At 52.0% G+C, this 27,523-nt stretch overlaps 2 protein-coding genes across 3 annotated transcripts in view; one reads left to right on the forward strand and one right to left on the reverse strand.

Annotated features, from left to right (window-relative positions):
- Positions 1-6,250, forward strand: part of ST7L (suppression of tumorigenicity 7 like) — a 60,455-nt gene extending 54,205 nt beyond the window's left edge. For both annotated transcript variants that reach the window (XM_075064824.1, XM_075064822.1), the window contains one exon: positions 4,466-6,250. In XM_075064824.1, coding sequence (XP_074920925.1) covers positions 4,466-4,600 — 135 coding nt within the window. In that variant the 3' untranslated portion in view covers positions 4,601-6,250. The remainder of the gene's footprint in view (positions 1-4,465) is intronic.
- WNT2B (Wnt family member 2B) overlaps positions 1-27,523 on the reverse strand; it is a 47,024-nt gene that overhangs the window by 3,025 nt on the left and 16,476 nt on the right. The window contains exons 2-4 of the mRNA XM_032802460.2: positions 18,049-18,269; positions 9,515-9,792; positions 6,306-6,570 (exon numbers count right to left, since the gene is read on the reverse strand). Coding sequence (XP_032658351.1) covers positions 6,306-6,570; positions 9,515-9,792; positions 18,049-18,269 — 764 coding nt within the window. The remainder of the gene's footprint in view (positions 1-6,305; positions 6,571-9,514; positions 9,793-18,048; positions 18,270-27,523) is intronic.

Here is a 27,523-nt window from a genome sequence, read left to right on the forward strand (position 1 = left end):
TGGCTGATCTTGCCTTTGCCTAAGCTAGCTCAAGCTAGAATGGTTGAAGCCACTTCTGCCCTGGCAGGAACTCGTATCAGTTTAACGAACCTGATGGAAGTGTGTATCTATACCAGCCCTGTGCTGCTGGTTTCAGCAGCGAATTCTCGCCAGGCTTCTAAACATTTGGCACTGTTGAATCCCCTCTGGAGCTGCAGGCTATGCCCATCCTAGCATCAGGGTCTGTGCTGCTGCTCAGCTTCACAGCACGACAGGCCAGACTCAGCTGGCTGGCTTTGGGGACTCTGTACTGCTCATGCCAGGCCAGAAAAGCAGGCAACGCTGGGAGGGTGGTGGTAGTAGAGTGGCTCTAACTTGTGCTTGGTGATTTCTGGTATCCAGCAAAGGCAGCAACGCAGACTTGTCTGTTCTGCTGGAATGCTCCTGCCTGTGTGCCTTGCCCGCTGGTGTGCGGGAGGAGCAGAGAGAGTCTGCAGGCAAAGGCATATAAAATAGCAGGTCCAGGGTTTAGAGGACTTCTGGGCTCTCAGCTCTGCCGCAGCACTCGTTCTGCCACCACCTCCCCACCAGTACAGCGGGAAAGGACCAGGCCCCCGGGTGCTGCAGGGGTTCATGTGTTTAATGCTCTTTGGGTTCCTAGGGAGGAACAGGCTACAGAGCAGGGCTGGCTCCAGGCCAGGCACTCTGCCGGTTGCTGGGAGGGCGGCAGACGGCTCTGGAGGAGCTGCCACAGGCGTGGCTGCGGATGGTCCGCTGGTCCCGCGGCTCCGGTAGACCTCCCGCAGACACACCTGCGGCAGCTCCACCAGAGCCGCGGGACCATTGGACCCTCCGCAGAAACGCCTGCGGGAGGTCCACCGGAGCCACAGGACCAACGAGCAGCAGAGCGCCCCTCGCGGCGTCCTGCCGTGCTTGGGGCGGTGAAATCGCTAGAGCCGGCCCTGCTACAGAGGGTGGAATCTGATGAACAGCCCATGTGCACAGGCTCCCCTGGCCCTGAGCCGGGACCAGCACACGCTTTCCAGGCTGCCGCTCCTGAGACAGTAGGCTGGGCATGGTGTCGCCCCATGGAGGGGACACTCTGGCTGGGCCCTTCAGGGGGGATGGATGTGACTTTCTCCTCAGTGTTATTCCCCAGTTCTTGAATCATTTCTGTCACTGCTACCTTAGCCCTTCCTGCTGCCCTGGGGACCGTCCTCGCACTTCTACCTGTGCGCGCTGTATGCACAACTAGGGCTGGCCCTGGGCTTGTGCTCTCTGCTGCTCCTTTGGAAAGCGCTGCATGCCTGGGGTGATTTCCAAGCTGCCTCTCCTAGCCCAGAGCCTTCCGGCTGCACTGGCCCATCAGCCAGATGGGCTGGAAAGCCAGACCCTCAGGGCAGCTCCTAGTGTATGAGAGGTGGAGATTTGGAAGCAACCTCCTAAAATAGCTGGAACTCTCCTATTAAACATCCCCTCAGCTTTGCTGATCTTCCTTCCCCACCCCATCCCACCCTCCGTCCATGCACTAATCTGTTCTCTAGGCCAGGTACAGGCCACGGATATCCCCCCTACCCCCCTCTCATCTTCACTGTTTGGCTCTGCATTTCCTGGGATTGCTCTCTCCCTGTGCCTGGCCCGTCTCCCCTGGGGTGAGTTACTCTGAGTTGGATGGAGCACGCAGCCAGCACTCCCTTGAGGCAGATATGCAGAGAGCTCTCCCCACTAGCGTGTGTCAAATTCCCTTCCCTTGTGATTTAATTATCCTGTATGACGGCTGGAAAGGCCAAGTACTAGGAGCAAAGGTTTATACACAGCAGGAAGCTACTGGACCTGGGACCTGTACCAAGGCATTGGTAGACAGCTGGGCTGGCAGACAGCTGGGCAGGAGACAGCTGGCTTGAGTGTCCAGTTAAGTGGCCCTGGTCAACCCCTAGTTAGAAGTGGAAATGTCTCACTCCAGTTGTGAGGCCCTCTGCAGGGCTAACGGCCTTTGCAAAGCTGGTGCAGCTGCCAGTGAACTGGCATGGCTGCTCTTACCCCACACAGCCTGGAAGTCCAGGCTTCTCTGGTTGCACAAAAAAGAAAAAGGAAGAAAAGAAAAAGGACTGTGTCCTGCTGCTGCTCTGAAAACCCCATGTAAAGGTTTGTTCATTGCAGAGAGCAATGGTTCAGGTAGGTAAGAGGACTCTGAGTGACTGAAGATCACTTTGGAAGACTCTGCTCAGCTTTGTCCTGGTGGAAATGAATGGAGTTACTCTGGATTAACACAAGTGTAAAGGGTCAATCAGACAGGCTGACTCCCAGCATCTGAAATGGAGACAGAGTTTAGCTAGGACTAGTTTAAACTTGCAGATTTAAACTAGTGTAAATGGTGAATTCTCTGTAACTTGAAATCTTTAAACCATGATTTGAGGACTTCAGTAACTCAGCCAGAGGTTATTTCAGGAGTGGGAGAGGTTTTGTGGCCTGCAATGTGCAGGAGGCCAGACTAGATGATCATGATGGTCCCTTCTGACCTTAAAGTCTATGATTCTAGTGGCGGATGCAGCATGGTCTAGTGGGAAGAGCGAAGAACTGAGACAGGACTCCTGGGTTTCCAGTTCTGTCCTCTGATTCCTGTGAGACCTTGGACAAGTTCTGGGTGAAGTTACTTCACTTCTCTGCTTTGATTCCCACTTCAGTACACAGGGTAATACTTACTAGAGGGGGTTGAAATTTTGTCAAAAAGAATGGTTAGTTTTTCATTTCAAACTTTTATTTTTGACAAATGTTCATGTTTTCATTGGGGGAAAAAACCAGACTTTTGGGTGTTAAACTGAAAATGTGTTAGATTTGGGGTTTTCATTTTTTTATCAAAACCCTCTCCTTTTTGAGGAGAAGAGGGAATTCTTTCCTGACCAGCTCTTGTCACTTCCTGCTATGCAGGTTGATGTTTGTATAGTGCAAAGTGCTTTGTGAGTCTGTGATGGAAGGTGATAGTGTAACCCACACACTGTCTGGGTAGGGTGTTCTGTCCCAGCCAGTGGCACCAAGACCGCTTAGAAAGAGAGAAAATGGGTCTGCTGTATAGCCTTAGCCAACAGCCAATTGGCTTTTCACTCATGCAATACAGGCTCAGGCACTGAGGTCCTAAGTTCAATCCTGCCCGATGACGACCGGGGTCTGTTGGTGTTACACTAGTGCCATGTGTGAGTTTAGTACTCAGTTTTTGGGACACATTTTAACACCCCCCCCCCCCCCCGAAAAGCAAGACTGAAAATTCGACTCATTTGAGTCTATTTTCTGACTGACTTCACAGTTCACGGCCTGGCCACAATGTCAGGGCATGTCTCCGCTGTAGCTGGGGGTTAGCCTTGCAGCCCAGCTTGGCAGATTATCTGCACAGCATTTTGGAGCCTGTGGCAGGAGCCTTCTGCCCCAACTCCACAGACGTGGGCTAGCACTGTAAAGACAGCTGTGTAGACACCGCAGCTCAGCCTGGAGCTGGGACTCTGACACCTAGGGATGACAGCGAGCTGGAGAGCCTGAGTGCCAGTCTGGGCCATAACATTCACACTGCTATTTTTAGCAAGCTAGCTCCAGTGCTTGTGCGTGTCTGTCATCCGGGCTGGGAGTCTTGTTCCCAGCTGAGTGTAGATGCACCAGCCGAGTCCAGCCACAGGGGCCTGCAGTGCCTGGCTGCAACTGCAATGGAATTCCGGTTGTGTGATTAATAAACCATGTGGCTATTTGGTTTTAATTTGCTATGTTGTTAGTGCTTATTAGAACTAGTTGGAAAACGAGTAGTTGTGAAACGGTTTTGAATTCTTTTGCTGTTTTTTAGAATTTTTTTCACAAATTAAAAATTCAGACCAACCGCTCAAAACCCCTCCAAATGGTGAAAAAAATTGTTCAAGAAATATGAAGTTTTTTCCCTGCTGACAAATTTTTACTATTAACCTGTCAGAAGTGTGTGTGTGTGTGTGTGTGTGAGAGAGAGAGAGAGAGTCAGGTCTGAGTATGCCCTGGGCCTGGCTTGATGATTCTTTTGTTCATCTTTGTGAGTTTAACTGTACAGGCATGTCTGAAGTGGCCCCAACTGGCTCTGGAGGTTACACAAGGGGTGACAAAGTTTGTGGTTGGTTTATTGGTTGATTGTTTGGAGCACGTCTTTGCATTAGGAGGAGGAGGGGTTGCCTGGTGCCAAAGGCAGCAACGAACTGGTTGTGAGCTATTTCTGCCCTGTCAGTTCATCCAATTTGCTGCTCGTGTACGCGCCCTCTGCTGGCTTGATTGCAACACAGCGGCAGCTACAGCTAGGCTCCCTCCACCTGGGGCAGAGGCCAGCCACGGGGTGTATGATGGGGTGGCTGAGGTGGAAGGGCACGGGTGGGACTAGAAGGTAGAAATACCTCTGTGCTGCTGATGCATAGAATAAATGTGGGGTGAGTGGCTCGTTTAAGTGTAGAAACCGTTTGTTCATTGCTATTTTCCTTCCTCACAGATTGCCTGGGTACCGCAGCTGCACTGCTGGGTCCAGGGAGCTGTGCCTGTTGCCAGGGAAACCGATGGCAGTGCAGGGCTGTTTGACCTGGTGGACAGAACCGTCACACAGAAGACCGGTGCAGAAGCTGAATAGCAGCAACTTGGGCTTCTCTGCACGTTGCCCCAAGCCCATGCAGTGTAGTTGCAGTGACCCAAAAGCCTGCAGTAACAGCGCATGCACGCCCTGCGTGGCTGCATGCTGGAGCAAGGAGCAGTGTGTCCAAGAAAGGCCTAGGGTTCAGAGAGGAGTTTCCAGTCACATACACCCAGAACTGGGGCAGGTGAAATTCTGGAGAAACCCATGCAGTGCAAATCTCTATCCCAGCAGAATTTCTGCCCCTTGCTCACTTCTAGCGCTGGCTGCTGCTCAGGGAACATGCTGATAACTTGGAGGGCAGGTGTGGGCAGCAGCAGTTGCCTGGTAATACAGGGGGATGATTCCCTGATATTCCTGGGTTCTCAATGCACCTTCTTTCCTACCGTTTGAGCATATGTGGTCAGAGTATAACCCACGCTGCTTAGAGCTGGGCCCGGTGCTGTGAAGGGCCTTGGTGGTGGAAGCGTGGCAGAACTTGGGGATTTTTGACAGGAGTTTCCCGAGGCCAGTAAAGCGAACTCCAGTGGGCTGGCTTCCCCTCTAGCTGTTGGGACTCCGTGCTAGTATATTAGGCTGAAAATCCCAGAGGAAAAGTAGCCATCAGCCCCTCGCTCAGTGCTGAGTGACACACAGTAATAAGCAGGCTTACAAACGGCTGGGGTGTTCCCAGAGCTGGGCTGCCTGCATGGGGCTCTTCTGACTCCTTGCCAGCAGCAGCCTGACAACTGCCATTTACCATTTTTTCACACCTGGACGTTTGTGCGCTTGGATGGCTACAGGATTCACATCAGACTGAGCCTCCCCTGCCCTGTTGCCTGAGTCATCTCTGATTTCCCAGGTGTACAGCACAGAGTCAGCCCCCTTCATGTCCTTCCTGCTACCTACTGCAGCTCCCATAATCCCTCACTTCTCATACTGCCCAAGTGGCAACTGTCTGAAAGCTGCACTTTCACAGTCACAGACTTTGCTGGTTGGGAAGATCCTGTTTGGCTTTTTATTTTAATTTTTTTCTTGTCATGGGAAATTCCACAGTAAACCCCCTCAGGGGCTGTTTTGCAACTCTCACTGGTTTGTGGGGCCTTTGAGGGCAGAGAGAAGGGAATAAATATGGCTCTGAAACCTGGACCCTTCCCACAAAGCAATGGAACAGCACAGAACGCACAGCATATGCTGGAGGTTACCCTACATTCTGCCTTGTTGGTGCAGCCCCAGCCTTGGTCCCAGCTGCAGGAGTTCAAATCTTGCTCTCTGCTAGGCAGGCCTCTGTGCAAGCTAAATGCCAAGCAGTAACTGCAGTGTGGCAGTAGGCGTGTCGGTCCCAGGGTATGAGAGACACAAGGTGGGGGAGGTAGTATCTTTTATTGGACCAGCTTCTGCTGGGGAGTCAGTTCTGGGCTAAAGAAGAGCTCTCTGTGGCTCAAAAGTTTGTCTCTCTCAGAACAGAAGTTGGTCCAATAAAAGACAACACTGCACCCACCTGGTCTCTCTAAGTGGTAACCAGGTGTGATAGGCCTGAGCTGCCTAAATTTGACAACTGGTCTGAGACTGAATAGTCCAAAGGGTGGGTTGCTCTTTAATATGGGTTGTGGGAGGCCTCCTGTGGGTTAGTGGGAGGCTGCAGGCCTGACAAAGGGATGGGAGATGTGTTGCTAGATTGCCGGCCACAGCGGCCATGCAGACAGCTGTTGGGGCAGGTTCTTACCTGCTGACTTGTCCATCACACAGTAATCAGGAGAGTTCTCAAAGTACACCAGGTCTGTTTTGGTGGGTTTCCTGAAGTTCTTGTTGGCCACGGTGAAGCCGGTGCCATCCTGGTTCATTGTCACCTGGATGGCCCCATTGTATTTCTTCCTAAGGTAATCCCCAGTTTTCCGAAAATCTGACATTGCCAACCAACAAGTCCTTAGGGTGCAGGAGCCGCTGACTCCATGGCATTTGCACTCCAGCTTCAGGAATCGCTTTACAGCCTATAAGAGAAAAGAGGCCATGAGGAAAAGGTAGGGCTGAACCAGCCTGTTGCACTCACTTCGCTTAGATCCCAGCCACGGACGCTCAGCCTCCTGGAGTTGCTCACTGTTTCATGCCCACGTAGGATGGTGATAGCTAATGGGAAGAGGCGTGGAGTTCTGTGAGCTACCTTCTCAGAAGAGCCAAAGGGAGGCTTTGGAAAATCACGAAAGACTAGCTTTTGTGAAGCCCCCTGATTACCCCAGGCAGCTGAGCAGCAGGGATTGAAGGCAGAAGGCTTCTGCCATGCCACAAACCTCTCTCCCCTTGCAACAGCTCTGACACCAAAAGGCCACAGGCATGATTTATGCATAGGACACATCTCAGGCTACGTCTACACAGTGCAGTTTTCAGCGACACAGCTATGTTGCTACACCCATGCCGCTAAAAGGTGCACAGTGTAGCTGCTGTTTGTGGTGACAAAAAACTTCCACCCCCAACAAGCGGTGTTAGTGTGTTCGTACTGGCGCTTGTCGTCGGCAAAACTTTTGTCTTTCGGGTGTGTGGGTTTTTTTAACACCTCTGAAAGACAAAAGTTTTGTCGTTCACTTGCCAGTGTAGACAAAGCTTCAGTTGAATGCAGGTCTGTGTTATTGCTAGTTGTCTTCCCCTGTGGCCATTTATCCTGGAATAGGTATGGGAGGAGTGATAAGACTGATTGAGAGAAGGGAGCTTTCAGCATCAGGCCATTTATAAAATTAAGCTCGTGGGCTGGGGACAGGTCAGGGGTTAGCTCTCTCCATAAGGGGACACAGACACACAGGGCTGGTGCAACCCATTAGGCGACCTAGGCAGTCGCCTATGGCACGAACATTTGGGGGTCAGCGACCACGGCGGCCGGATGTTCGGCCGGCACGGTCGTCGGCGGTATTTCAGGGGCAGGACCTTCCGCCGCCTCTGTCAGGGACGCCATTTTTGGGGCAGGACCTTCTGCTGCCTAGGACACCAAAAAAGCTGCCAGCGCTCCTGCAGACACAGGCCAGACTTCAGTGCTAATGGGGTGTGACGGATGTTCACCACTTTTACAAGACTATGATAAATTTTGTACAAAGTATGTCTCGTGAGGTATCATTTGAAACGTTGTAATCTGCTGAACATTATCATCCTGGTAAAATGGGTGTCTCAACCTTGTATGTAAAGTTACAAGTTTCTACTGTATCATGTTGCTGTAACAAGTTCCAAAGTTAGACAGGCCTAAACCAGTTCTTCAGAGACACTGGCACACCCAGACAGGTATCAACACAGTCACCCGGGTTATCATTTAGTTAAGTGATCATTCTCCAGCAATGGGAAGATGTGAAAGAGAAATCTACATTTCATCACAGGGACTGTTCAACCCTCACATCCACAAGACACTACGTGTCACCTGCACCCAGCTGGGGGTAATCCTGAAAGAGGGGAGAGGTGTAAGAATGAGAGAGTGTGGCCTCAAATCACCTCTTTCTTCCCCATCACTACTCATGGCAGCTGCAATGCTCGAAAGACAAAGAAAGCATCATTGAACTGGGACAGCAGTGGTCCTGGTTGGCTTTTCAGCCAGTACAGACTGCTGTGAATATATTGCAAGACAAAACCTTTTGCTTTTCAGTTCACTTAGCTTGTAAAGTTAGTTATTAGCTGGCATTTTACTCATTTCTTTTGTAACCAATCCTGACTTTGATGCATCACCACTTGCAATCACTTACAATCTATCTTTCTGTAGTTAATAAACTTATTTTATTGTTTAATCTTAACCAGTGTATTTGGAGTAAAGTGTGTAGGAAACTCCCTTTGGGATCACAAGGTTGGTGCATATCATGTTCCACTGATGAAATGATGGACTTTCTATGAGCTTGCATTGTTCAGCAGTGTGCTGAGCAGTGCAAGATGCACATTTCTAGGGGACAAGGCTGGGACCAGGAATCTGCCGGTGGTCTTCTGCAATGTCATTCATGACTGGCCAGCTTGTAGCACTCAGTAGTGTGCAGCTGGGAGCAAGTGACATGCTGGTAGCTGTGTGGAAACTGGCCAAGAGGGGCTGCTCACCAGTAAAGCAGTGTGACAGGCACCCCAGGGTGGATAACTGAGGAGAAACAGCTATTCATCAGCCCAGATTATACCCTGGGGAATGTCCCATGGGGATTTACCTTCCTTGAGGCCGGTGGGACTGCAGGGAGGGCTGCAGCCCCTGGTGGCCCACAGGATCCATCTGCTCCATGTTCCCAGCTGCTCGAGCAGGAGCCTGGGCTCTTTGCTGCAGAGAAGAGCTTGGAAGCAAGCAGCTCAGGAATGGGGGGTGGGGAGGGCACTGCCAGTCCGGTTGCCTCTGAGGGAATCCCAGTTAAATGGGGAATCACCCCAAACACAGGGGCCCTGTTGAACCCTGGAGGCTGGATGTGCTGTTCCCAGCCCCCTTACTTTCCCCCCGGCAAACTAGCACTGCTGTTCTGCAAACAGCCAGGGTGGGGAGTCCAGGCAGGTGAGGGCATTCCTGCCAGTGGGGCTGTTGGGGAGGGTGTGGGCTGGATTGGGGTCCCTCCTCACTGGAGGGTTAGTACCTCTGGCTGGGAATGAGTCAGCAGCTATCTCACCCTGGAGCACCCCACTGGGGAGGAGATGCCACAGTTAGGCAGGGAAGCTGCTTTCCTGCCAGGCGCCAGTGGCCAACTGGGGCTGCAGCAAGGGGCCTGGCACAGCGGCTGCTCAGTTCCCGTGCCCCATGCTGTCCCTAGGTGCTCAGCCCCATGGGAGTGTGAACAGCTGTGCCCACAGCTTGGCAACAGCCCTGGCTGCTAGGCGCCAGGCTGGGTGCAGAGGGGCCCACAGGGTAGGAATCCAGGCTGCAAGCTGGCCCAGGGTGGTGGCCTCGACCAGCTGCGCTCGCTGGGCTCTGGCACGGGCCCGGGCCTGGACCCTGGCACTCACCGTCCTCCCACAGCGGTTGTTGTGCAGGTTCATCAGCGCCTGGGCATCCTTCACCTTCTTCTCCTTGGCGTCCACAAAGGCCTTGGCGAACTTGATCCCATAGTGGATATTGTCGCTGCAGCCGCCCCAGTCAAACTCCCCTCGCTCATCCTTGGAGCGGCCACGCTTCAGGGGGTCACAGCTGCAGGCTTTCAGCTCCCCTTGGCTGCAGGCCCGAGTGATGGCATAGACGACCCCAGCCGAGGAGATGGCATAGACGAAGGCTGCCTCTCTGCTGCCTGCCAGGGGGAGTGAGGGACAGGCATGAGGGTGTGCACCGGGCCTGGGCAGAGGCAGCTCCATGAGAGCAGGAAACCTCAGAGACATCCCCAGGTATAAAGCATGGCTGTGCTTGGCTGCCCCAAGGCTTCTCCAACAGGTCCCTGCAGTACCTGCCTCCTCATTCTGCTCCTCGCCCCGGCTCCATGCACTGAGCCCATGGGCATCAAAGCGGCCAAGGCCACAGGCCGGGGACTTTGGCTGGGAAAAGGCAGGGCCTCAGCTGAACCCGGCTAAACAGACTCACAGGACTGGGGGGCCACCAGTTCCTCCCAGCTCCGCCTGTCTGCTCATCCCACAGCCAGGTGAGCACTGCTCGGCCTCCATCTTTCTACTGCACAAGGCAGCCTAGCTCAGAGGCAGCTGGCTGGCGCTGCTCACGCCTGCCCTGTCTGCCTCATGGCTATGCTCGGGCGCTAGGGCCTGGAGCTGACTTGGCGCTAGCCCAGCTTTGCACTGCTAGGGTCACGGCTGGCTTGCAAGCCCAAACAGCGTGAGTGGGGCACCTCACCCGGGGACTGACTGGCAGTGCTTGTGCTTCATCCCCCATCACGCTGCCCAGCAAGAGCAATGCAGGATATGAGCCGGGAGGCGGGGTCGTGCAGATCCCGGTAGTTGCCAACGAGGGGGTGATGACTGCACTGGGAGAGAAGAACTGGCAGCCTGGCAGCACTGGCCTTTATCGCCTGACCTCCACGTCTCCCTCAAGTGCCCTAATGCTTCCACCCACGCTCCCAACAAACAGCTACACAGCCACCAGTTTAGCCCCCTAGGGTTACCAATTTAGGTTGGATGTATTCCTGGTGGTTTCATCACATGACATACTCTTTAAGTAAAAATTCCTGGAGTTTCCAGGACAATCCTGGAGGGTTGGCAATCCTATAGCCCCCTCATTGCTCGTTCTGCCAGGATGTCTGTCCATCACGTGCCAGCCCACCCCCTCCCTGCTAGAATCTTGGTGACTTGTTAGGGCAGTTTACCTGGCCCCCCCACTCCTTTTATTTGTGGGACCCACCTGTTGTCTTGTGTCATGCTTCCTGAAAGCCCTGTGGGGCAGGGCCTGTCTTTTAGCACCCGGCACAAAGACTCCCCACAATCTTACTGGGCCCTGTAGCAGCTACTGAAAAACAAATAACCCTCGTGTGTTACCCCTCCAAGGGACTCTGCGTGCTGGCTAACGTGCTGGGGTAGCTAAGCCCCGGGCCGCTGTGCTCTGCAGGCCCCAAGACCCATCCTGTGGCCTGACTGAAGAACTCCAGCAGATCATTCTCCCCCCTGTTCATTTTGTAACCACGTTAAAAAGCAACCAGGGGACGTGGGCTCAAAGGGCACGCTGTTAACGGGGTGTGTGGGTATGAACTAGTCCGGGAAGCAATGTAGTGGTGCTGCATGGTGGGTTTTGGGAGGGTGGTGGTCAGCATTGCTAAGCATAATGGATCTTACTTTTTCTCTGCTGGAGGAGACTAGAGATGCCCCACAGGGGCTATCCAGCAGCCTTGCTGGTCAGTACTCAGCACTCGCACCAGCCTGGTCACAGCTCCTTTGCTGGACAGTTCCCCACAGACCCTTAGCACAACAGGAGCAGTGTAACTCAGCTCAGAGAGGGAGCTCCCAGGGATGACAATGAGTGGTGGATGGCTCTGATGAGCAGAGAGCTTGAGGTCCTGTTCGGAATGTGCTTGAACTAGAGTTGCCAGCTGGTGAGGTCAGAGTCTTAAGGGCCCTGGAAGGAACTGGGAGATAAAGGGGGCAGCCTGTTGGCAGACAGGAGTCCCATCGAAGAACAACGCCAAGCCAGAATCCAGCAGGTCCCTGCACAGAGTTCTCCCCCTGGCAGATCCCTTGCCTCACAAAACCGGGCTTGGGAAGCATGAGCTCAAAGTGGAACCTAGGGGCACAGTCCAGCCCCCGAGAGGGATGCCATGGCCAGCATGACAGAGGAGAGACCCAAGGGCGTTAGGGGCACTGAGAGGGGAACTGCCCTGGAGGCGGCAGACTGAAAGCACAAGGGCTGGGCCTTACTGGGAAGGGATGAAGGCCAGAGAGCGGAGCTGATGGAAGGCAGGGGGTGTATAATGACAACATGGGATGGAAGATTGAGGTTTAGCTAGAAAAGACACTAAATCTTGTGCCTTTCAGGGTAATTCCTCGGGCACGCCTGGTGTGCCTTTCCTGGCTGGAGACTGTGGCGGTCTGTAGGACATTGGCTGTACATATATTCAAATCTCTAGCTGAGTTCCCAGCTCCTCACACCTCCCTCTGCCCCGCCATTCCTTCTCCTCCCATTGCTGCAGCCAGAGCAGAGGAGCCCTTCCCTCTCAGGCACTGACAGCAGCCAGCTTTTGATCTCCCCCTCCTGTGCTGGGAAGTGCTTACAATCCCAGCCAGCCAGAGCTGCGAATAGCTGGGCTGCAGGATGCCCCAAGCAGCACAGGAGCCACCTGGTATTTTGTGGTTCTGGTTTGAGTTCACAGCTGGTTTTATAAGTTGTAAAAGCAGCTGAAAATCAAAACCATGCAGCGGTTCACCGAGGAGGGACCATTTCAAACACAGCCTCAAAGAACAGTTCTCTGGGTACCTGGCCAGGGCTTGGGGACAGGTAGCAAAGCCAAGAGCTATCTGGTCGGTTCTTCATCCTTGCTGGCTCTCCCAACAAACATGGGTGCATGGGGGCTCGGGGACACAGGGTCACAATCTCTCTGCTCTCATCCTATGAACCAAAGCTCTGGGCTGCCCAGGGCCTCTACGTCAGAGTAGTCCATCCAGCCCTACCTGACGGGCCACAAGCCTTCTGAACCCCTTGCTGGCCAGCAGCGAGCAGTCCACACCCCAGCACCAGCCGCTGGCAATGTGTAGCAGCCAGGAAGAGGACTGGCGTCCTAGGCAGGACTCCTGCTCTGCAGATGGTGATCAGAGGTGCCTGGGAAAGGGTGAATGCCCCATGCATGGTGACCTGGCATGGAGGGTGTGTGCCCAGCCCAGTGTCACACATAGAGCTTAAGCCACCACGTAGGCTCCCTGCTCCTGCACACCTGCTGCCTCTGTTTATGCATCTGGGGTGTCCCTGGGGCTGCCAGGGCAGGAACTGCTGCTTGCTGTTTGCTGGCTTGGGGATAGAGGTGAGACATCCCAGAGGGTGGGCGCAGGGCTGGTGCAACCATTTAGGCCAACTAGGCGGTTGCCTAGGGCGCCAAGATTTGGGGGCGCCAAAAAGTGGCGCCCCCCAAAAATTTTTTAAATGGTTGCAGCGGCTGCTGCTGGAGGGGCTGAGCTGCCGGCAGCAGCAGCTACCTGCCGCCGGCAGCCCAAGGTGTCCCCTGGGTCGGGGCGCGCGCCGTCGCGCCGCCCAGTGAGTCAGTGCGCCACCGCCGCCGCAGCCCAGGGCGCGCCCCCCCTCCCCGGGCTCAGGGAGCCGCCGCCGCAGCCCGGCAGCCCAGGGCGCCCCCGCCCCAGGCTCAGGAGCCCGCGCGCAGCCGGCGAGCCCAGGGCGCCCCCCACCCCCCGGGGTCAGGGAGCCGCGAGACCTGCGTGCGGGGCGGTGAAATGTCCCGGTGCCTCTGGCGCCAGAAACCCTAGCGCCGGTCCTGGGTGGGCGACTCCTCTTCCCAGCAGGCTGTCGTGTGCCAGGCCCCAAGGGAGGCACTGGAGCTATGGAGGATGCCCCTGGACTCAGTGTAGGCAGTTCCAAGTGTAACAGGCTTTGCAATCTGAATGTCTGGGTGGGCAGGGATGAAGGCCAGAGGTCTCTGGCCTCTGATATATTTGGGGAGCAGGAGCTTAAAGCCATTGGTTGCATCTGATTGTGGGCAGCCCATAACTCGAACAGATTTAACCCCACCTCTGCCTTTGGCTCTGTAGGGACAAGAAGGCTCTGAACCAGCTGCAAGTGTGCCTCAGTCAGGGGCTGGGGCTGGGGCTGGGCTGGGGCTGGGGCAGTTCCCCAGACCCATCTCTCCTGCAGGCTACAGCCGACAGTGCGCCTCTTCTGCCTCCTTCCACCCAGACAGCTTCCCTCCAGTAACCCACACTGGGATCTTTCTGGGTCTAGCTAACTCCCTCCTCCTTGCCTCCTAGCCAATCTCTGATGTACAGCGAGGGTGCCAGTGCCTCTGCCTCCTATCCAGGGGTGCTCAGACACTCTCCAGATGAGTTATCTGGGGTGAAGGAAAGCACCTTCCCAGCTGATCTTGGCCTCCAGGCCCTGTGGCTGAATATGACCCAGTGTTTTGAGGGGGAGGGCAGGTGAGCAGGAAGGGTGAGAGAGGACTGGATCATCTATCTCGTTGCTAGATCTTTCTGGTTCCAGCCTCATTCACAATTGATCACACATGAATTAAAAACACTCCATCTAGAGAGCACTGGGTGTCAAAACTCTTTGCAAAGGGGTGAAAGTTTTGCAGAACCAGGAATGAGGAAAAGAGAGCTGATTGGCTGGATGAGATGTCAATCACCCAGAGAAACAGGGGCAGGACCTCTCTTCCTTGCAAAGGGTTCTGGGTGAGGTAGCCCTCTATAAAACTGGCAACTGCAAGCTAATTCTTCATGGCTGCTGGAGGAAGAGTCACCTAGAGAAACCTGGTTCTGCTTGATTGACATTATTAAAGGTATTCATTGCTGTTAGTGGCCTTTATTTAAAATAAGTCTTGGTATTGTTTGTTTAAACTTTTCTGAGCTGGGTCTCATTGCTCTGTTGGGCAATTTTGTGGCTCCACTGAGTCACACTCCTCTTCCCTCTTCCTCCTTGCTCTTCCTTCTCCTCAGAGTAGCTGAGTGCCAACCTGCCCTTCTGCTTAGCAAACACTTCCCTCTGCTCCCAGGAATGCCTGCATCTATCTGGTGCAAAGCATATCCAACAGGCTGGGAACACTCACCCTAAAAGAAATGAGCCTTTTAGGGTCCCCTGGACTTGAACTGCTAATGGGGGGTGGGAGGCATTGTGGACACTCTCTCTAACTTTGGTTATTGTCATTTCCATGGATGTAGGAGCTACAGTATCTGATCAGTCCAACGTGGTCTCTGTGGTATGCAGGATGCAATTGTTGTCCACTGTTTGAGCTTATGGTGTTCCTAACTCTTGTAATTTCATCATGTCTCATGGGATTTGGTGCTTTTTCTTAAAGCACCAACTCCTGGAGTCATGGTACTATATGAGAATCTGATTATTTTTTTTTAAAGGGAAGTTTCTAGTGTGCCTGGTAGCCAAGACTAGCCTAAAAACCTGGCCTCTCTAGAACTCACAGGCCAGGTGGCAAACAGACCTCAGCACTCACTATTTGGGAACCAGAGCCCTGCTTTGTGAAAGCTCAGAGTTGGTAGTACTGCCTGCAGCCAGGGAGTGGAGACCAGAAGCCCTAGGTCAGATGAATGATCTGTGCAGTCAGTATCCTTCCTCCCTGGCTCACTCTCCAGAGCAGAGCAATGCCCCCACTAGGCTGCTTTAGTGCTGTGAGATATTGGTCTGTCTAGTTCAGCAGCTAATGCTGGAGGCTTCAGAGAAGGATGCAGTCCCCCTGCTGCACCCATGGCTATTACCTTCTGATTTATGGTACAATACACCCTTTGTCCCCCCTTGTTCCTACATCGGGGGGGGGGTCACTTCAGTGCCAGGCCTATGGCACACTCCTCTGGAACCCACAGCTGTGGTTGTCCTGGGGTCTAATTGCTCTCTGTCTTGGCTTCCTTGTCATGCAGGGAGACAGCAAGTTCCCATGTGAGCAGCTGACTCCTGGCCAGCCCTACTCTCCAAATATTTATATATCCCATTACTGTTTACATACAAGCCTGTTCTTCAGAGGTGTCTCCTTCCCCCACCCACTCCTGTCCCAGAGCAGCAATAGGCTCCTGATACCACTTGATTAGCTTAGAGAATAGTCACAATTTGAAGGAAGTAACCCAGCCTACTGCACATGGCAGCCTACCCACAGAAAAACAAGGGAAATGAAGAGGTTCCTAAGTGATTCTTGAGTGCTGGAACAATAGGCACTGCCAGCTTTACCAGTGCACCTAGCTGATGGATAGAGGGGGCAAGGGAGTCAGGGGCTGGCCCCTTTGTACACTGCTGGCTGCGGGGGAGGATATTGTCTGGGAAGGCCCTGGGGCTCTGATTTTTGGGAGACTTTAGCCTCTGGGTGTAGCTGAGGTCTGGAAGTGTGAGTGTAATGTACCCCCAGGGGTGTGTGTTTGGGGGACAGACAGCACTCAGTAGCAATGGACATGGGTGCCTACCAGACTCCAGAAGGGGGTTAATATGCTTTCACCTTGTCGGAATCACTCTTCAGCTTGGCATTGCACCATGAGGTACAATCCCTACCATGCTGCCCTGGAAGTGCCTGCTGGAACACTGGGCCTGGCATGTCGGGTGCTGGGCTCTTTTGACTGTCTGGCTATAAGCGTCCCCTTGGCACCAGAGTCTGTGTGCTCAGTCTCCAATGCCATGGGACTTGCTTAAGGTCCCCCTGGGAGTTGATGGTAAAGCCAGAATGAACCCAGCTGCCCTGAATCCTGGTGCAATGCCTCAAGCACAAAGCCATTCTCCTTCCCAGGGCAGGTGCTGCACTGCTTGGGATTTGTTCCAGGGTACAGGGGAAGAATCTTGCCCTGGCTGCTACTGAAACCTAGCACAGCATGCTTAGTGACACAACTCCCATCAAGTCAGCTGGCCAAGGGCATTGAGCATCTGGCTTCCTGCTGATGGGCAGAAGCTTGCTGAGTTCACATCAGGTCTGGCAGGGTCAATGGCTGGAGCAGGGCTAGGAAGATGAGTCCTGCGGTGGTGGTGGTGGTCAGCAGGACAAGCTGCAAGGCTCTGGGGTGCTCAGAATCCTGTGCAAGTGAGATGGGAACTGGCTGCTCTTTTAAAACAGGAGATGGGGCCACAGGCTGCAGGGGTGAGTCTGGGAGGGAAGGGGCTTGAGACCGTCAGGGGATGTGACACCCTGGCACTGGGTGCCTTGACTTTCAGTGAGGTTAAGTTGTGAGGGAAGGAGCCAGGGATCCCCCTATGTGCTTGCAAAGTAACACTTTCCTTTGTCAGCCACCCTTTCTCCTTTTCCCTGCCTGTTATGCCTTTGGAGCCTAAGCCATCAGTGCGCTATGGTGGTCCCACTACATCACTCTGGTACAAGAAACAAGCTGTGAAGCCAGCAGATCTGGCCATTGGGACACACCCCTTGGCAGAGGGGGATTCCCTGGATGGCACAGGGTTGACCAGTGGCTATATAGCCCCTTCCCCATTAGTGCGGCTCGTTTATGGGGTATCAGGGCTGTGGCTGGTGAAAAGAGGGTTTTTCTGCATTTGGTGATTCTTAGCTGCTGGACTGGTCCCTTTGGGCCACAGGGAGCTGAGTCTAAATTAGAGCTGCCCTGAGGCTGCTCTGACTTATGCTGGAGATCAACTCTGAAACACAGGTAACTGCAAATGTGTGTCTAAAGTGACCCAGCCTCTCTGTACCTGCTACGAATGAACTGTGGTGGAAATGCCAGTCGGCCCCTTGGCTTCCTGGGTTGCTGCATCATTGCTTTTTCCCAATGTGCCATGCAGCCTGCCTGTGACCTCTCTAGGATTACACACCTCCCCTGCTTTGGATGGGGAGAAACCCAATGGTCAAATGGCTAGGAGCACCAATGTCAGATCCTCTAGCAAACCTTTCCCCTCCCTGTGGGTTCTCAACTTCCAGCCTCGCCTTCAGATACTCGGTGACTCAGATATAAAGGAACTCAAATGCAGAGCTCCTCCTAAATCGAGGGAGGGACTAGCTAGTTGTCTTTTCCTTCCAGTGCATTGCACAAGGTCTTTATAGATAATATTCTTCTCTGCAAATACGCCTTTCCTCTGTCAAACAGAAAACGTCCACCGTTTCCTGTATTTCGGGCTATGCCCCGGTTTCTCTCTGCCACTGTATGCACAGTAGAGCCAGTCTTTCCATCAAAATTCAGTTTTGGTGGAAAAACCCAATTTGGTTCTTCATGGAAAACATTTGAAAACTGATTTTGGTTTAAAAAATGCTCTTCAGTTTCATAGTGGGCTCAAAAACTCCAGAGAAAGTGTAGAGGGGAAACATCTATTTAAGAGTTCTTCAAAATTTCCTACAAAAAATAACTGGCAGTTTTCAATCAACTCTCCAAATTCCCCTCCCTTTAGACAAATGCATCCAGGCTGGAGTTGAGCAATAATTTACCCTGAGCTGGGTGGGAAAGGCAAAGCTGACAGGACTTACTGCGTAGCATGACTCTCCCGAAGACTGTGTGATCTCTATCCAGTGTGCTGCAGTTCCAGCGGTGGTGCCGGAACTGGTGTTGGCATTCCCGGATCCACTCTTTGGCACCCTCCCCGACGGACTGCATGATATCGGGGTACCTCTGGCAAAGCTGCCGTTGCTTGTTGACTAATCCAGGGATGTTATCGCAGATCACCCTGGCCCCCAGTGCCCCGATGTACCTGTAGAAAGAGAAAATACACTGAAAAATCAGCACAGTGCAGGCCCTTTGTGTTCAGGGAGTGGGGTCCCATGGGTTAGAGCAGGGGGGACTGGGAGTCAGGACTCCTGGGTTCTATTCTAAACTTTGGGAGGGGAATGAGGTCTGATGTATTTAAAAACCAGGAATCTGGACTTCTGCTTTAGCTCTGGCCCTGGGAGAGGGATCTACTGGCAATGGGGTAGGGCAGGACTGGCAGTCAGGTCTTCTGGGTTCTGTTCCTTGCACTGCTATTCACTCTGATCAGGCTCACACCATGCATTCCTCTCCCTCTTGTGCTGCGTCTTGGATTATGCTACTGGGCAGGCAACCTGCTGCTTCAGCCTTCCCATCCTTCCTGCATGCCAGAAGCTATTCTGGGAGGGACCGTTCTGCCTCCTACTGGTGAAGCTGATCTAGTCGCTTGACTTATGACACTGCTTTGGGAGAACGTTGGCTGGGGGCTAACCCTGGTTTTCCCCATGAGCAGAATGGCACAAAGTAATCATGACAAAGGGATGGTGGGTGGAATATGCTTCTGCAGCAAGGTGTGGGTGGGTGTGAGTGAGCACAAAGGTGGTGATTTCCTGCCCCGCATTTCACACCTCTGCTGCACACTTGCCACTCTTCCTACCTGGCTGCTTATTAAAGGTCTAATTTTTGCCCTTTAAGAGTGGTTCACTTGACACAGAAGGGATTCAATCTTTATTTCCAGTGACATGAGCTTAGCCCCGCTGTCTGATTCCAGGATGAGGAAAACAGCCTACCGGGATCTGTGTTGCTGGCAAGCAGACCCTTCTCCTTCGGAGGCAGTACTCCACTCATTGTACTTCACGGGGAGACCTGGAGCACTCTGCTTGGATTTGAATCCGATTCCCAGTGCTGTGATTAAACCAGACTGGCAGAGTGTAGGGGATGTTGCAGTGCTGAGCCATCAGCGACTTTGTGTGTAATGAAATAACCCTGAGCTGCACCAAGCACAGAATGGGAGGAGGAGAGCTGTGTGCTCGGCCTGAATTATTGCTGTAGGAAGCAAAGAAACCCCTGGAGCAGGTTCCCCTTCTGAGATGCTGCAATCAGGTGCAAGGGAGGCAGTAGCTTTCAAAAGTGACATTTGTCTGCTAAAGCCTGGTGAACTTTCAGCTCAGGGGATAAGTTACTGCAGTGGCAGCTGATGGAACAGGCTGATATGCAAAACCCTCTAGCTCTGCCCATCCCTCCTGCCACATGAATCCAGTTCTGCTGGCAGCAGCAGGATTTGATCAAAAAGCTCTTTCCATCTCAGAGCAGTGGGGCAAATGTATGAATCAGCATGGCCAGGACTTGATTACCATTAGTTCATTTCTACTCTGCAGCCCCTTGGAAGCCTAATCGAGGAGCAGGCACTAGGTGCCGTACAGACAAGCTAGAAAGGTGACAGTCCCTGCCTCAGAGAGTGTGACCCACAGGCCTGACTGGAAGCAACAGCTGGATGAAGCAGACATGCAGCACAGCAGTAGGCTGGGAAGCAGTGACATCAGAGCAAACAGCATTGGGAGGTCTTAGCTGGCCAAGTGGAATAGGGTAGAAGCCCTGCAGCATATTTTGGGGGTAACAGTGACCCTGGGCTCTAGAGATGCCCAATTTTTGCCCTTTTCTTTTTGTGACCCATTAAGGGGGTGGGAGGAATCTGCCCTCAATATTCAGACAGTCTCTCCCCCTTTTTGCTGCCTATGGAAACACATCCCAGAAATCAGCAGGGCAGCTCAGCCCACTACTGCCAGTCAATAGATCAAGATCACTGGGTAAGGACCCAAAAAAAGCATTAAAATTGCTTTGCCTGCTCAGATGCAAGTCCATCTAGACAAGTCTCCTCTGCCTGGGGCAGTACCAGCTGCCTCAGAGGAAGGGGAAAGAATCCTGCACTAGCAGTGATGGGATAACCTGCCCTTAGGGAATGTCTCTTCCCCTCACCCCTCAATTAGCTAGAGGCTGACTCCTGGAACAAAGCAGGGGTGTGTTTAGCCCTTCCAAAACACTTAGTTTTTAACCCTTACTGCTGCGAGTCTGGATGGTCTCTATCCACTGGCATCCCAGGCTTGTCTGTAGTGGCATGGTGTGCCCTGGGTCTCCTGTGCCAGTATGCTCAACTCCCCTGTCAGAATCAGACTTCTCTGCTGACTCTAAAGCAACACAGACAATGGAGTTGGGTGTAGAATTTTCCAAATCCATCCAAAAGCCCTGCCTAGGTCCCTTGTTTACTCCAGCCAGAAAGCAACTGATCCTTTGTGCTTGGGAATGGGCTTTGCCACATACCACTGAGCTGCATTGCTGGCTGGAAGAGGAGAGCTTGGGGTGAGATTTTTTCAAGCCCGTAGACTGGAAATAAGACCCTCCCTTTAATAATAATAGCAATAATGTGGGTAATATTTCACTGTCTCTGGCTGTGCTCTGTATCTGTCTGAGATAGCTGGCAGCCCCAGGAAAGCCCTGTGATTACAGAGAGGGAGGAAAGGCTTCCCCACCCACCACCACCTTTTTAAAATATTTTGTTTAAATGCTGGCAGAAGCACAAGGTCATCTCAGGCTGGAGCTGTGGATAATACACTTGGCTCACTATGGCTTCACAAGCCAGGGCTGTGCTGGCTGAGGCACATGCTTCTCGCAAGCCTGCTCATCAACCTTTCATCGGCAGCAGCAGTGCCGGGGAGGTAGGGGGAGCCATGAGAGCCAACAGCAGCTCATCAAGAGACAGCTACCAGGGGATGGAGGCCAGTAACCGTCCCCTTGTGCTCTGCTCTAAAGGGAGGATGAGGTGTCACGGCTGCAGGGGGTGCATGCTGGGTTCAGTTCAGCCTGCTCTGGGAGTGTCCCACCAAGTGCAGGGGCACATAGAGGAAGTGGGTCCCCCTCCACCACCTTTACTCAGCAGGAGAGGGCTCTGCTGCAGACTCAGAGCTGACTGGTGTGCTCTGCTCAGGTGCCTATCTGCAGGCTGGCCTGTTGCTGATAGAGCTTTATGGTTTAAAGATTTTCTGTGTGCTGCTAGCATGGGCTGGAGCCCAGTGGCAAGAAGCCATTGCATGGATGTGCAGCAGGGCTGGCTGGCTCCCCAAAGCCAGGGCAGAGCTCTCTGTTCCCTAAGCCCCTTGTTCCCCAATATGTCAAAGGAAACTGAGGCTCCTCCCCAAAGCAGGAAAATGGGGCAGGAGGAAGATGGTGAGTCTGGCTCACCACAGCACCTGCTGGGGTGGGAGACTATGCTGAGCCTGGCTTGGCTCTGGGGTCAGTTAGGAGAGCTGCTGCCTAGGGGCTAAGAGAAATGTTGTTTGACTCTGGGCTGCTCTGATGGCTAGGAGGGTTCTGCTAAGGGGCTGAACCGCTGTCTTGTAATGGAGAGGGTCTTTCTGCCTCTAGGTTGCAGCAGGGGGTTGCTCTGTTGGATGATGTGATCAGTGTGGGCTGCTGGGGGTTCTGAGATGAGTAATACATGTGTCCCCAAGAGATGGGGAAGGATGGAGAGGTCAGGCTTGGGGTCACCATCTTAACCTCTGGGACCAGTGACCATGGCTGAGGCCAGGGCTGGAGTCTCAGGAGGCAGACTGGGGAGTTGGGTGCAGCAATCTGAGAACAGATGCTCAGTCTCCAGGGACCTAAGAAAAGGTGCCCGGAGAGGGAGGCATTACTAAGCAAGGCCTGAGAACCTGGCCAAAGCATTAAGGGCTCTGGAAAACACTCCAGGTCCCAGTCTCTCCCCACTCGCACCAGTCTAAGCTGTCAATGGCTCCACTGATGTCCCCAGAGTGATGCAGGTTGAAGCGGGTGTAAGCAAGAGACGAATGGGGGCTGCTGGCTTGACAAAGATACCATGAGCTGACAAAGGAGATGCCTTCATAGCAGGAAGCCATATCACTAATGGCGACTGACTAACTTATCCCCACAGGAAGCTTTGGTCACGTAGAATCCTCTGAACAAGATAAACACCAGGCACTCCCTTTCTCATGCTGTGAGCTAATTTCTGCTCTCCTCAGCTCTGCTGCCAAATAGCCAGATCACAGCAGATATTATTGGAAGGAGAAAGTGGGATGAGAGAACAGAGTAGGGTCACTGATTCCTTCATTTTTCCATAATGCACCTTGCCAGCATATCTGGCTCCCAGAGCTCCCTTCCCATGCTATGTGCGAGAGAGCTATTTGCAGCTGTCTGCAATCTGGAAGAAAGACAATGGTCTGATTTTTCTTTAGCATTAGCGGCTTGATTCTTTGCTGTCCTGCACCTCATGGTCACTTACACCTGTGCGAAGCAGGTGTCCAATGCTACACAAGGAAGAGGTTGGGTTTGGTTGGGTTTTTTGATGCACCTGATTTGCCCAGGTGCCAGGGCAATGGAGAATCAAGCCCTGTATTGCAATGGCACCATGTGAAATTCTGTGATTTTTTTTTTGAAGTTTTTGGTTTTGGTGCATTTCAGAATGGAAATTCTTCAAAATTTCCCAGAAAACAAAATTGCTGGGGTGTCTGGGGTGGTGGTGAATGGTTTTGGGCTGATAAAAATCAAAATGTTTGTTCCACTTGTAACTACGTTATTAAAAAATGGAACCAAGTCATTTTGAAACAGAAAACTGAAGCCTTCCTTTCTGAGACAGTGGAGATGGGTCACTGATCTTACCAAAATGCTCTGTTCTGTTTGTAAGTGAGAATTTAGTCAGACTCCTTTCCCTGCCGTGTCTTGCTAAATCTGTTTCTGATGGACCCCTTGGCCCCCAGTGAGCCATCAGCCAGCTTGATGTGCAGTTGCCTCTAGACAGCCATGGAATTGGGGGGTGGAATGGCTCCAGCAAGTGGAGATAGCCCAGGAAGTCTGTTCTGGCATGAGCCCCTTTGAATGGGGAAGGGAGGTGAGGAGGAGCAAGGGGCCTGGGAGCAGGGAGGCATGGCCAAGGGAAGATCGGTGGGTGTGGAGGAGAGATGTTGTCCAAGTGACCGGAGCAGTGTCAGAAGCAATGGGGAGAGGCACATAGGGTGAGCTGATGTGAGGGGTGATGAGGTTCCTCAGCCAGACATGAGGCTGAGCAGTTCCTAGCCCCCATGGAAAGAGCCAGGGGGCCAGTGACAAGCCATGGAAGGAAGCAGATGCCAGGGGAGGGAGGCTATTTTAGCTGCTGAATATTGGAGAGGGAGAGTTGAGAAGGGCATGCAGGAGGCCTGTCTGCAAAATGGGCATAAGGATAGCTCTATAGTGACTGGGGGGCAGGCAGTGAGGTAGTGTTCGGGACTGGGGGAGAATAGGGTAAGTCTTAGTATGGTTATTCCTGCTGATGTCTCTTCTATCCCCAGGGACAGTGGAAAGAGCACACTATACCCAGACTTGCAGGCAGACTTGGGATGCTGCTTTCTTCCATGAGTTGCTTTGTGTAATGTTAAGTCTGTGACTCCTGTGTAGTTTGACATGCTCAAAGTCTCATGTCCCCCTCTAGTGGCTGGTCGCATGGAGGATAAGAGCTTGACTGCTGCCAGCTAACAGAGTTGTTTGATTAGCTCAAGCAGAGGTCAGGGTTGATGTTGTGTGTGCAACACTCTGCAATGACACATCGCTACTTTGTCCTCAGTGCGACTCTTTACAAATAGCACACGGGAGACCCATTAGAGCAGCACCCGAACCTCCCACTTCTACAGAGAGCTCAGATCCCACAGCTGCCAGGAGATGGCTGTGAGCCTTAAGGAGGATCATGGGAGTTGCCAGGCTAATGTTGATTCCTACTCTCAGAGCTTCCACCTTCTGTTTGTTACTCTTCTCTTCAGGAGCATTTAGATAACACACTTTGAGAGCATTGGCAATCTGAGTGCTGACTATAGAGTTGAGGTTGCTCTACACACAGGCAAGTGGCTTTGAGAGCCAGAGATGTCAAGGAGGTAAAGTGGTTCTGACCTCCTGCTACTATTTTTTTCCCCCCCTGGGGTAAATTTGTCTTACAAGCAAATCCAAATATGCAGCTTTCTCAATTGCTTCTGAGTGCAGGCTCCTCCAGTGCAGAGGGAGAACAGAAGAGATCTGTCACATGTTGGCTTCCAGTTGTTTTTCTTGTTCTAAGAATCTGCTGACTTCTATCCTTATAAACAAGGAGAACCCTAAATTGCTTCTGAGATAAACACACAAACTGGAGGCAGACGCATCTGTTTATTCAACAGTATGTTTCCTTTTAACCCCCTACCAGTGGGTGTTCCTGTGTAGCGCACTCTCTAGTTCTTGAAAAATTCCCATGGGGGCTCATCTTCTCAGAAGGCTGATGGCACTAGGTTGGGTCATCCAAGAGAGATTTGAATCCTGCGTCACATCCCTGCTCTCCTACTGCTCCGCCTATGAAATAAGGTCCACGGCGCTGTGGGCTTTCCTACCCTCATCACTTCTCCTGAGGTTCTACATTCAATAACTCCATGGGTTCAGGGAGGAAAGACTTGTGTATTGCATGCAGGAATGGCTGCTGCACAGTGGGTAAAAGCTGTCTGTGTCCATGCCATGGAGTCTACATAGCCATGTCTAGACCTGCATATGTAGTGTTGTCATAAACAGATAGCTAAGGGTTAATGTCTCTTTCACCTGGAAAGGGTTAACGAACAGGGAACCAAACACCTGACCGGAGGACCAATCAGAAAACAAGATACTTTCAAATCTGGGTGGAGGGAAGTTGGGTGTGAGTTCTTTGTCTTTGTTTGTTGTCCCTCTGGGCTCTGAGAGTGACCACACCAATCTCCAGGCTCTCTAATCTTCTGTTTCCAGTTTGTAAGTACAAAGGTAGAAAGACAATATAGGCTTTTACATTGTTTTTCTGTATTTGCAAATGTGCAGTTTGCTGGAAATATTTTAAATTGTATTTTTTCTGGATAAGGCTGTTTATCCATTTTCTATAATCTGAAAGACCCTGTAATATTTCATCTTAAATTTACAGAGATTATTTTTACTCTTTGTCTTTTAATAAAACTTTAAAAAAGAAAGACCTTGTTGATTTTTTACTCCTTGTTAATGCTCAGGTATTGAGTCTGTATTCCCCAAGGACTTGGTGGGAGGGAAAGGTAAATTTCCTCTTTGTGTTAGATTCACGGAGCTTGAATCTGTATTGCCTCTGGGTGAGTGGGAGAAGGGGGAGAGAAACCTGATCTGTGTTGTGTTTCAAGGAGTTGAAGCACGGTAATCTCCTGGTGTACCCAGGCAGGAAAGATTTGGGAGGAGGTAAAGAGAGGGGAGGGAATGGTTTATTTCCCTTTGTTGTGAGACTCAAGGAATTTGGGTCTTGGGGTCCCCAGGGAAGGTTTGGGGAGACCAGAGTTTATCAGGTACTCAGAATCCTGATTGCTGGCAGCCTATCAGATCTAAGATGGTAATTAAGACTAGAGGATTTCATGCTGGTACCCATAGTTTGGACGCTAAGGTTCAAATTTGGGAATTATACTATGACAAGTGTAGATTCAGCCTACACAGATGAAAGAAGTTTTCTGGGAGATGCATCTCCTTGAATAAAGTTAGCTACAATGATGGAAGCATTCTTCTGTCAGCCTAACTGTGTCTGCATTGGGGGTTAGGTCAACATAGCTATGTCTGTGTGGTGTAGGTTGTTTCACACCTGTGTAGTTATGTCAACCTAACTCTTAAGTGTAGACCGAGCCTCTGTCACTCATCTGCTGGGACCACAGTCCCTGTCCTGTTCCACCTTCATGCCATAAGGGGATTTTGTTCTTCAACAATAATCTCTTGCAGACTTTCAGCATGCAGATAAGTGTTTTAAATTCCCTCTGCCTTGCTTCTGCCCCCCAGCTCTGTAACAAGCAGCACCCTGAAAGGGCTAGGGTGACACCAAGCAGCAGAGAGGAATTGGCTTATGATTTCCTTCTCCAGCAAGATGCATTCCTGTTATACCTCCACAATCTGCCATGACTAGTCCCCAGGCTGACTGGAATGTTCTGGGAGCTGTGGCTGTGACTTGGGAGAAGGTTTGACACCCATCTTTCTACTTATTGGCCAGGCAGTTGTTTTCTCACTACTTCCTGCTGTTTCTCGTGCCCCATTTTCATTGTAGTTCATGAACTGAGCTTTGCTCCAGGACAGACCTTGGCCCTGTGATCCTCTGATCCTTGTTTCTAACATGGGAACAAATTTGCCTTGCCACCTCGGTTGCTGCAGTGATGGTTGTGGTTTTGGGGGTGCTGGGGAGGTCAGTACAGACAGCACATTTGTATACAGGATTTAGGACAGGTTATAAGCTGGCTCCAACCCTGACCATGCCCTTTGAGCTCCCCGTGCATACACACCCAAAGGACTAGGAAAACACCTCATCAGCTCTTCTACCAGCTCTCTATGGCTCCATCCTGCCCCTTCTCTTTTGCATCTCAGGCTGCAGGTAGCACTCAGGGCTGTGCTGCATGTGAGACTACAAGCCCCAGTCGAGGGAACAGCTAACACTTTTATAGACCAGGCTCAGGTAAACTTCCCGTTTAAATGCCACAACTTCTCTGGCCTGAATTAGAAACGAATCATTCTGTTCTCCATGTTCTTTTGTAACAGGGACCTGGGCAGCCCTTGCTTCTCATTCTGCAAAGGCCAGCAGCAGTGAGCCCTATGCTATTCTCAGCTGTACCAGGCACGTCCCAGCCACCCTCTGCAGAGGCAGCACCCGGTCTCTGCATCTCTGGGTTGAAGTGGGACTTATGGTGCCTAGGCCAAGGGGAAACTGCTGTATTCAAGGGATCGGGTTTCAAGCAGACCCAGCACACTGAGCCCTCAAGCAAATGTACCGAATATTCCAAAGAACTGGGAATATTTTCTGAGAAATGCATTTAATTTTTGCTACATTAATGGATTTGAAAAGCCTGCACCCATTAACTTGTCTCAGATATCTAGCAATAGGTATGTGGCCAGGAGGGTTATGAGACCATGGTAAAGAATCACCAGAAAAACCTTTTCATTCTAACACAGAATAAGGAACTTGGTAGCAATTGGGAGAATTGATGGCCCTTCCTCTGCAGTAGAGCTGAATGTTTCCCTGCCTCCTCCGGCAATGGCTTTGTGCTATAGGCTCACAGGGAATGTGCAGGTAAGTTAGCAAAGTCTGCCTGCTGCGGTTCAAAGGAACCATTCTACAGAACAGACAATTTAAGAATCTTCATGTCCCTTCTCTCTCCACTGCTCACTTTCACCTAAGTGAGTGAACTGCTTCTGCATCATGCAGCCTGATTTATAGCCCTGCTTACATGGACAGACAACAAG

The sequence above is a fragment of the Chelonoidis abingdonii genome, chromosome 4, assembly GCF_003597395.2.
Source record: "Chelonoidis abingdonii isolate Lonesome George chromosome 4, CheloAbing_2.0, whole genome shotgun sequence".
NCBI classification, from domain to species: Eukaryota; Metazoa; Chordata; order Testudines; family Testudinidae; genus Chelonoidis; species Chelonoidis abingdonii.